The 11,337-nt window shown below is 34.8% G+C and overlaps 1 protein-coding gene across 5 annotated transcripts; it reads left to right on the top strand.

Annotated features, from left to right (window-relative positions):
* Positions 1–4,870: 4,870 nt before the first annotated feature.
* On the top strand, positions 4,871–10,619 carry LOC125471787 (pumilio homolog 23). 5 transcript variants are annotated; one of them, XM_048572540.1, is made up of 11 exons: positions 4,871–5,017; positions 5,246–5,522; positions 5,620–5,983; positions 6,181–6,480; positions 7,285–7,452; positions 7,775–7,918; positions 8,188–8,307; positions 8,701–8,886; positions 9,289–9,437; positions 9,580–9,762; positions 10,046–10,619. In XM_048572540.1, the coding sequence occupies exons 2-11, from the start codon at positions 5,359–5,361 to the stop codon at positions 10,473–10,475; spliced, it is 2,208 nt and encodes a 735-aa protein (XP_048428497.1). In that variant the 5' UTR covers positions 4,871–5,017; positions 5,246–5,358; the 3' UTR covers positions 10,476–10,619. The 5 variants fall into 5 exon arrangements, with proteins under 5 accessions (XP_048428497.1, XP_048428501.1, XP_048428498.1 ...); XM_048572544.1 differs by having other exon boundaries at positions 5,627–5,983; XM_048572541.1 differs by having other exon boundaries at positions 4,872–5,013.
* Positions 10,620–11,337: the final 718 nt, after the last annotated feature.

Here is an 11,337-nt window from a genome sequence, read left to right on the forward strand (position 1 = left end):
GGAAGGGGGTCCAAAACCCTACCAGAGTATGAAAGAGTTTAACTGGAGTAGCATTTCTCTATTTTTAATCTCTCTCCTCTTTCATCTTCTCGTATTTAAATGATTGTGATTACACTATATTTACATCTTATTTTGAATTTTTTATATACAGAATAAGATAAAAAAAAGTGTGAGATGAGAGGATTGAAGGGAGATTCTACTCTAGTTTAACTAAGTTAGATATGCATCGGCTTTACAAGTAAAATGATAGGACCTGAATTGTCTGCTCTCTCCATCTCATACCATTCCCATTCCTTTATATTTATGTGGTCACGGTTAAGTCACGTTAATATTTTATATTACCATTGTTTTTTATCTTATTATTTCTATAAAAAAAATTAATATAAAATATTAATATGACTTAACCGTGATCACATAATATAGAAGAAAAAGAAAAGAATATGTGATGGAAATGACAGACAATCTAGGTCCAAAATGATAAGGAGTGACAAGACAATTTCCAGCTGTGATATTTTAATTTAGATCCATGTAATAACCGATGCCAATCAATTCAAATTAAATTCTTGTGGGTGCTGCTTGAAAAGTCTACACCTCTGTAAAGCAGCAAAAGGAGTAAATAGTAACTTTTTTAAATCAAGGAGTCAATTTAGGGCAATTTGTCTGAACGTCACCTTTACATCCTGAATCAATCCGTAAATGCATGAAAGTAACCGAGATTATACGAAGCATGAAATAAAAGAATTTATATGCATTGAGAACACATGCGCTGTACGATTTAATGTGTGATAAGCACTCAATGATTTGTGTTGTAAGGAGGTAGTCATAGATAGGGTTTGTTATTTCTCGAGTATTTATCCATTGTTCTTGTGGAAGAGAGAAACATTTTATTTCGAATTCAATAAAAAACTCTATCGGTTGAAAAAAAAAATTCACAGATTTTCACTATATTCAAGTATGTTTTCGTGAACGGAAGAGGATATTTTCAGAATTCACTTTATGGAGATTTTAGGGATTTCTACATTCTAACGGTTCATCGTACATCATATGATCAATTTTCGTCATATCCTATTTGTATTCAATTTTAAATATAAAAAAAATCAAATGATTTCTGATTGCATAATGCATGATGAATAGTTAAGATATAAGGATCCTTAAGATTCTCATAATTTGAATCCAGATGGGATCCAAATCCTTCGTGAACAATGTATGAATTAGTGCGACGAGAAAACTACCTTTAGAAAGCAATCACAATCCAAGAATACTCAACAGTCAACACCGGTCCAAAATGAAGAGTATTCAAATTTCAAATTACTATAGGAGGATCTGAAAATAAAAATAATCTAATTAGAATATAAATTCTGATTTGCTAAAAAAAAAAAAAAACTAATGAAAATGGCTTGAAAAGTTTTAGTTTTAATAAAAAATCATGTTATAAGTTTTGTTTAATGATTAGTACAAGGCCCATATTAAAACAGTCCAACTAAAAATGGTCCAACTATAATAAATTATAATTTGTCGATTTTACCCCTAACTTTTTTAGGTTGAGTTCCAAATTTTCATCGTTAATGGAGTTTATCGTTGTTTTGCAGTCCTTCTTCTTTTTCTTTGAAACAAAAATATAGATCCTCATGCTATTTAATTTACATTTTGTATTATTTTGTTGAAATGTGATCGTCGTTATTATTCATAGTGAATTTGAGGTAATGTTTTTCAATTTTTCTTCATCAGTAGAGTTCATCGTTTGTTTCTCCAGAAAATAAATTTGAGATCTGTATGCTATTCAATAATAATGACGGGTCACTATTTTTGGACTATAAAAATAAACTGTTTATGGATTTTAAGTAACATTGTTTATGGAATCTAAGCCACTGTTTCTAGAGACAATGTTAGTTTTTCCAAAGACAGTGTTAATTTTTCCAGAGACAGTGTTTTTCCAAAGACAATCTTAGTTTTTCCAGAGACAGTGTTAGTTTTTTCAGAGACAGTGTTAATTTTTCTAGAGATAGTGTTAGGTTTTTCCAGAGACAGTGTTAATTTTTGCAAAGACAATGTTAGTTTTTCCAGAAACAGTTACAGATTCAAAACATAACGAGTCGCATTGTTTTATAAAAAAGTGGCAAAAAAATCATACTATTTCCTAGAAGTGTTTAACATTAACAATGTTATGAAAGTTGAACGACATGGTTGAAGTCACTTTTCTCTCTCTTTCTCGTCTACTTTTTCTATTTTCTTTTTCTTTTCCAGAATTTGTAAATGGGGAAGGTGGTTCTATCACAAGTAGAGATACATTTTTCTTTCTAGTTTTATGGACAAATGGATGCAAGAAATTGGAATTTTTGGTTTTTTCCTATTCCATGGAAAATGGATTCAGTTTGAGTGTCTTCCTCCTTGATTCAATTGCACAGCTCTTTTCCTGTTCATTTCTTTTTAATTGTACATTTGGAGATTGGATTCAATAATTTGGGATTTTTTTTCTTCTCAAAGTTTGGTTATTCTCCAAATCTGAATCTAACTTGGACAAGGAAATTCAAGAACTGATATATGCACCGAGAATGAAGGAAGAAAAACCCAGAAAATGAAACGTTGATCGACGCTCTGCTTGAAGCTGACGTGAGTTTTCTCCTTCATGAGAACTAACAAGTTTCAGACCTGTGCCTCCTTGTTGGGGTAATTTTGGAAACTTATTTTTGTTTCTGTTGGGCTCTGTAATTCAGCCCATGTAGAATTGGAAGCCTTTAGCTTTATGGTTAATTTTGAGGTGCTTTTGCTTAAAGAAAACTATAAGATGGTTTTTAATTAAAATAATCTTGGTCTAAACCCTTTTCATTAAAACTCTAAAAAAACGATGGATTAGAATATAAAGTAACAATAAAATATTATTACTTATTAGGACACATGTTTCCTTTTTTTTTTTTTTTTTTTAACAAATAATATTCTCTACACTAAGGAATTAGGGAGTGGGCTAAGCTTAGACCTGACAATTTCTAACAAGATCCGTTAACCCGACACGAAACGATACAAAATTAACAAATTTCAGGTCGACACGATAATGAATTGGGTCGTTATTGGGTAACTCGATAAACACTTGTTAAGATAACAGGTCGGTCTAGGTATACATATGGGTAACCCGTTACACGATTAGAAAAATATTAATTTAATGATTTTATATGACTAAAAAAAACTATAATTAACAGTAGTATGATTTAATCCAGAATTGAGCTGAAAGTTAAAATAAATAAATATATATACATATTTTTTTAATTAAAATTAGAAAATTGATGATCATTAGATCGGTTAAGATTTAATCTCGATCATCCATTGTTTTTCTCAACCTTAAATTAGACTCTCTCTGTCAGCCGCTCTTTCTCTCGATCTAAACTTTCAAATCTCAGTCTCGAACCTCAACTCTAGTCATCCACGAATACACGACTAGCCTTTCCAGTCTCCCTCCATCATAGTACTGTTACCACATACGACCTAGTAACCTACCACCAATCGATCTACTACTTTGATCTCTAATTCTGTCTCTGGATCGAATGAATCTCGAGCCTTAATCGAGGTAATAGTTGATTATGTCGAATTACTTTCAAAATATAGGGTTTTGCTTCGAATTAGTTTTCGATTTAAGATTGATTTTGTTTTGAATTAGTTTACAAAGTAATATTTATGTGGCAATGTAGTATGTGCAAATTTAGAAAAAAAATATTTTTCTTAACGGGGTCATAACAGGTCAGGTCATTTAAGAACCCGTTAAGATAACGAGTGTGACACGACCCGACTCGTTAAGATAACAAGTGTTATACGAAAACAACACGAACACGACAAATATGACCTATTTGACAAGCCTAGCTAAGCCTCACAGTAGGCTAGCAATAATGTAGCTCAAATTTATCTTTAACGATAATCGAATCTAAGACCTTTTACTTACAAGTGAAGAAAAATACCACTAGACCGTAGTACTAAGTGGCATTAGGAGACATGTTCTTGAATACTAAGTTGGAATACAAAAAAGTTCACATATTTTTATTCTCTACATATATATTATATATGTGCTGTTGTGTTTATAAATAATTTCAATAGTATCTTAGTTAGTCAATTTAATTACAATAATGCTAGGTAGACTAAAATTTTAAACTAAATTATGTGTCACGAAAAGAAAGTAAGTACGTTAATCAACACCTAAGTAATATCCAATCATAGTTAAACATCCACATCATTTGATTTACAAAGTTTGGCTTAGTAATCTGATCTCTCTAACATTACCCAATTAATAAAGAGAAATACTAAGAAGACTCCCAAAATGAGATACTATATGGACTCTCTGCCAACCCATGATTTTGGCATAATGTTTTATAATGTTGGCACGAGAGTTATGCCAAAAACATGGATTGATGAAAAGTCCATGGAAAGTTTCATTTTTGAGACAGTCTCATTAACATTTCTCTTCAATAAATTAAGAAAATCATCTTCTTCTTTTTTCTGTATAAAAGAAAATCGTCCTTGTTATTTTCAATCAAAAAAGAGACTCTCTTATTTATGATATTGTATGCGATAATAAATGACAATCAAAATTGCGTACAATTGATGAATTGTCCTGATGGATAGGAATTTATTTACAAGTTACTGCATTTGAATTCAGACCCTTTTTCATTTCCTTAAGTCTAGTTTAGGATAGTAAAACAAAAAAAAACTGCAACCAAAAGCTCAAAACTTACTTTTGTAGTGGGCCATTAGGCCCAATAATCTTTGTGATGTCCAGCCCGTGAGAATAATTGACTGTTTATGACCAAACCCTTCCATGAACGACATGTCGCAATTTCGTAAGCAGTCTTTGAAAAATCGTCGGGTCGGGTCAAGAAACTTGGTTTAAACCCTTATTAAACCCTAAAGGCTAAAACGGCCGAAACCCCGCCGTTAGAGCAAACGCGTTATAGTTGTTTTGGTGCGAATTCCAGTTAGGTTCTGTGTACAGAGCAAGCAGTAGCAGAGCAGTCTCGCTGCAACTCCACAAAAGCAAGTAAATTTCATTAATCCCTTTTTCCATAGATAAATTTTAATTTTAAAATTTGTGTTCTGGGTTTTTGAACTCAATAGCTCTGTGTTCTTTTCGTAATTTCTAGATTTTAATTTTATCTACCATCTTAGTAGAAGAAAGTTAGCTAATTTTGTTATTGTTTTGACATTTTTAATTTGGATTTTGAGCATGGTGGGGGTTTTTAATTTGTTAATTTGAATTGTTTTGTAGTAGGAGGCTGTTGAAATTTGTGTGTCTGGTGGGGTTGGTCCGTGGGGGTTTAATTGTGGTTTCTTTTGGGTCGAAACTCAAAAGCATTGCCGTTGAGACGAATTGGAGGCAGAATGGGTGGAGAGGATAAGTCACACAAACGGAGTAGAAAGAAAATGGATATGGGCAGAAGGCATGATAAACAAAGTTCCTCCTTTGATGCCAATGTTGGGAGAAAGGGATCCTGGCGGGGTTCGAAACATCAAGGCGATTCGGAGACACAAAAACCATTGGTTAGGTAATGCATGACGAGTTTCTCTTATGAGGGTTTTGAGAATGATGGTTAATCTGTGAGTTGTTTGGCATTTTAATGATTTTGAGTACTTGTTGTGTAGGAAACAGGTTGATCCTGAAACCATGAATTACTTTAAGGAAATTGATAACCTTTTCGCGAGTAATGGGGATGATATGGAGGAGCGATCAGTTGTATGTGGTAATGCCCTTGAGGAAGCTAAGGGGAGAGAAATGGAACTGGCAACCCATTATATCATAAGCCATACTATGCAGACACTCCTTGACGGCTGTGATGTCGACAGCCTTTGTGGTTTCCTTCGAAACTGTGCGAAGGACTTCCCTTCTATTGCAATGGATCAATCTGGTTCTCATGTAGCTGAGTCTGCCATCAAGTCTTTATCTAGGCATCTTGAGGACGATGAGGCGTATTCTGCTATTGAAGACACTGTAAATGCAATATGCAAGGTATCAAGTTGTTTTAGGTCAAAACGTTCAGCATGTTGTAGTTTGTTGCCTATTATATCTGTACCATTTTAAAACCATAAAAACTTTAAAACAGTTGAAATGAATTTACATATTCGGGGCATATGTAAATTGTGATGTTTATTTATTTTTTCTTAATTTTCTTCCTAATACCCTTTATATATCTTGTATATTTTCAGGTGATTGCAAAGAATCCTGGTGATCTGATGTACGATCGCTATGGATCTCATGTTCTCCGAAGTTTTCTTTCTCTTCTTAAAGGAGTACCATTAGATTCTTCTGAGTTTCATGGGACAAAGTCTTCTTCAGTTGCAGAGCAATTGAACTTCAAGGCATCTCGAGCAGACACAGATATTACACCACATTCTGTACAGGGATTCCCACGTTTATTTGACTTTCTTGTTTCAGGGATGTTCAAGTGTATCAAAAACAACATTCAGACCCTGCAAGTTGATCAGTACAGCAGTTTGGTTCTGCAGGCATGTTCTAATATACTGTCTTACTATTTTTTAGTCAGTTTTTCTTTTTAGTTGTCAATTGATAACTGTTAAGTTATTTAATTACCAAATATTTAAAAGTGAAAGTAAAACAAATTAAACTTAGAGGTATTATAGTGTTAACAACAAGATATTAGCAGCATTTTAATTGTATACTGTTGACAATTACATAAGTCAACCGGATTAGGAATGCGAAGGCCTCCCCTTTTTTATCACTTTGTTTGAGGCTAGAGAATTAATACACATTGGGTCATTCTGTCACTCCCTCTAAGGCGTTTCTCCTCACACCTTTTTTGTGGCTTCTGGAGAGCACCGTGATTACGCTTCCTTTCTCCCAATAGAGACGCATCTGACTCCTTGAGGTTCGATGTTAGTTGAAGTTGAGCTTTCCAGGTTTGCTACTCTAGTTGAACTCGGGTTTCCCTACAAAATCTTTCTTAATTGGCGTCCAAATCTCTATTTGTGGTACTTGTTTAGCTTCCGATGAGTCTTAAGACATGGAAGCCTATTTCATGATAAAAAGAGAAGGGGCACTTTTTATTTTACTTAAGCATTTGTGGCCATGATTTTCTTTTCAGATGAGAGGTAATTATTTCGTGGATGAAATTTGTGTCTTATATTACTTTTGTATGATCTAATGTTTGACCCTTTGTGTGCCCAGGATTTTACGCATGAATTTTTTTTTTATAATACAATCCTTGACACTCTGTCCTTTAATCGCTTTATAATGTTCAAGGTTTGAATCAATCTTGAATTGTGCTATAACTTTTATTTTTTTCTTGGCAGACAGCTTTGCAGTTGTTAGCAGGAGATGAAGAAAAGCTTTTGCAATTGATCCCCATTCTTATTGGATGTACTAGGGAAGATATTTTAGAAGGAAAATCCATCCAAACGACTAAAGTGAGAGGCATTTTACATCTCATGAAAGAAACAGCATATAGCCATTTAATTGAGGTAAACGGTCTATTCATAATGTTTGCACTAATAACACTTATGCCTGCACAAAAACATTACAGAAGGATAAGTTGTGATGTTCATCTATTAATCGTCTACTGTGACCAAGTTTTTATGGTTGTACTATCTTGTACCCTTTTCTATAATGATAACTTCTTTGAGACGGTAGTCCAACAGTTACATTTCAACTCCCTGTAGGCACTCTTGGATTAAAATAATATTTTCACAGTAGCTTTCACATTCGAATCTATTTATCTTCTGCTATGTTTTTCTCCTTGATTGTAGCTTTGGTTTGTTTAATTATATTTTGTGAATAATGCAGGTTGTTTTGGGAGTGGCTCCCGAAGTCTTGTACAATGAAATGTTCACAAAAGTTTTTGGAAACTCATTATTTGAGCTTTCATCTCATCATTGTGGGAACTTTGTTATTCAAGCCTTGATTTCTCAAGCACGGCATAAAGATCAAGTATGTTTTGTGGCAATGCTGCTTTTTGAGTTGTTTACTCCTTATCACGCTTCTCCCCTCTCCTGTTATTCTAGTATTAGCATTTCTGTTGTGGGTTTTTTGTTTATTAAGTGTTCTACTTTAAATTAGTCGCTTCCATTTACTTTTCCCACAATTTGTTTACTGTTTTAGCTACTTTGGCATATTTGTTTCTCAAAAGTACATGTCTAATATCTTCTTGTAAAACTCTTCATTCTGTCATAACACCTTATTGTCAATTTGCCCATTAGATGGAGTTGATTTGGGAGGAACTTGGTTCTAAATTTAAGGATCTGCTCAAAACGGGAAAATCAGGAGTTATTTCTTCGCTGATTGCTGCAAGTCAAAGGCTGCATACTTATGAGCATAAGGTTGATAACGAATTTGTGTCATTCCTATTTTACATGATTTCTTTATTTCCACCTTAGTGTTTTATGTATTTGGAATTCGAAATATTTTGCCAAAGGGGTGTGCTATCCACACACCCTTTTAATTTTCGGCCATTGGATCAGATGAATTGAAGAAGATCAAAGTACAAAAATTAACTAGGGGTGTGTGAGAAGTAAAAAGGGGTGTGGATAGCACACCCCTTTGCCAAATTATATAGTGTTTTCTCCGGCCAATCAGTTCAATTACAATGTTACTGATGAATAAAGTAGATGGATAGTGTATGGTATTTATTTGTATACAAGACTTTTGTTCTGGTTGTGAGTCCAGATATTCATTCTAATCATATACCTATGTTTCCATTACTCGTTTGACAGTGTTGTGAGGCCCTTGCTACTGCGGTACATTCAAGCAATGAAGACTCTACATGCATTGTTCCCCGATTACTGTTTATTGACAGCTACTTCTACTGTGAAGATAAGTCCAACTGGAATTGGCCAGCCGGTGGTAGAATGCATGTCATGGGTTCTTTGATTCTCCAAAGAGTTTTTCAATTTCAAAATGTATGTAACCTTTCTCATAGTTTTACTCAAATCAGAGCTCCCAACTATAGTATTGGGTGCTTCCATATATAGTTAGTAGCCATAAGTTGACCGGTATACTTTTAGCATATTGTGATGCCCATTTTAAGATCGTTGAAATAAAGAGTTACAGCATTTCCATTGTTGCACTTTGACTCTCTCCATTATTGTTTCAAAGAAAATCATCGCTGCCTTTTGTCTGTAAAATTCAGTCTCCATAAATGAATATCTATGGACCTTGGTCCTCGTATACATATACTCATATATTCTAATTAGGACATTCAAGAAATAAAATTGTGCAATTATGATAGATGCCACTGTTCTTGTATTGAAATCTTGTATTTCTTTACACTGATCTATTGTCTAATGCATTTCACCATGCAGGAATTCATACATCCTTTTATTACAAGCATTACGTGCCTCAATGCTGATAACATACTTGAAATTGCTAAAGATTCCAAAGGTGCTCATGTAATTGAAGCTTTTCTAAGTTCTGATGCTTCTGCAAAACTGAAGCGCCGGTTAATCATGAAGTATGCCCTATAACTTAATTTATAGATTGCTTGCTTACATAGTTTGTGTATGTATGTATGTATCATGATGCCCCTATATTTGTCTTATGGTTCCAAGCAATTAAGCTTGATTCAATTTGATCTTCTGTTGCATACTTTGAAGGCTTCGTGGACATTTTGGAGAGCTTTCATTGCAATCATCAGGCTCTTTTACTGTTGAAAAGTGTTTTACTGCGGGTAACATCGCACTGAGAGAGGCCATAGTAACTGAGTTGGTAGCTGTGCAAAATGAGCTTTGGAACAAGAAGCATGGCCCTCATCTCATGCGGAAACTAGATGTTGATGGGTAAGCTATTTGCCATGTTCTATTTCAGAATATCAAGTTTTGAATGTGCTTCGATGTTAGTCAAGATGTGTGTCAAATCCTTTCTCTCTGTTAAGGAAAGCTTGCACTTGTATCTGAAATAATTCAAGTAATTACCACATGCTGGGTAGCTTCTGCCCCACAGTTCCCCACACACATAATTGGAAATGCTAATTGTTTGTCGTTTGGCATACAATGTTGTAGCATTATTTGTTGGGAGTTGAATTTTTGCTGTATATGTAGTTAACCCTTTTGTAATTGACAGATTTGCTGCTAGACCTGATCAGTGGAGGTCCAGGCAAGAATCGAAACAATCAACTGTCAATGAATTTATTTCTACATTTGGCTCTAGTGAGACCAAGCCATCAAAGAGCGGCAGCTTTCTTTCAGACGATTTTAAGAACACATCGCGACCGAATAAAGTAAAGCAAATGAGTGAAGAGATTGCACATCTGCAGGAATCTCCTGCACCATTTCTGAGTACATCAGGCATCAAACACAAACCAAAGAAAACAGAACGGAACAGCAAGAAATTTGTAAAGTTTTCAGCAGCCGAGAATGTTTCTAAAGGAAAGAAAAACAAGTCGAAGAAAATAGTCACAGATGAGGGAGCATCCAAATCCACTTCCAAGAAAGAGAAGAAACGGCACAGAGAGGATGTTGAGTCAAAATCCTCTAAGAAGTCTAAAGCATGATATGGTGCATCATCTGCTTCTCTTTGTGTTTTGTAACTTTTGTTCAGCGCTGCAGAGGATGTAACAGAATGGCATTGTTCTGCATATACATCCGAGAAAACTATGAGTAATTTTATAGGAAAACTAATGAAAGAGACTTGAAAATCTTGAGTTTTAACGATAAGGACAAAATAAAAGGTAAAGTAAATAGTATTAGGATTGACTTTTTAGTGTAAAAATATGGTTTTTCGTTAAAGTGAACGGTATCGGAAGCTTTTCGTTAAAGTTCCCTTTCATTTCCAATAGCCAGAGTTAAGAACCTTAGATGTCAAAGTTGTAATTGCATTACGAATTGTACCACCTGCAGTTGCAGCATGCGAAGCGGGATATAGCTCTAACGAAAGCTACGTATCCTGCTTCCCAATGGAAACTAGACCGTGTTGGGTTCTGTTTATTTAGGTTCTGCGTTTCCTCCTCTTGGCCATCTTATGGATCGCCGTGAATTGGCGGTTTCCGGTACTGATCCCATAGTAAGGACGAGCCAGCCTGCTTTATAGTGTCTTTATGGTTGTCTGCAAATCTCTGAGAGCTTGTGATGATGAAGCCGTGACTGATGCAACGGAACTCAGGGAATGAGCATCCGCAGTTGCTCCATTAGACCGGGCTGCTAGTATCACAGCGAAAGCCAGAGCCGGAGCAATCAGAGCTCTACACCAGGCCTTCATTTCCTCTCCGTCGCCTTTCGTGGATGTGGATCGAGGAATGACAATTAGTATGAAGTCAATGATGCGTAGTCCTTTGATTTATACCTAAGTACCAGCTTCAAACAATATGGATATGATAACAGGGGGATCATGTGCTAAACTATATATTTTACGTGATG

This window comes from the organism of the source record quoted next, unplaced genomic scaffold (assembly GCF_019419815.1).
Source record: "Pyrus x bretschneideri cultivar Hongxiangsu unplaced genomic scaffold, Pyrus_bretschneideri_v1 Contig61, whole genome shotgun sequence".
Taxonomy (NCBI): domain Eukaryota; kingdom Viridiplantae; phylum Streptophyta; class Magnoliopsida; order Rosales; family Rosaceae; genus Pyrus; species Pyrus x bretschneideri.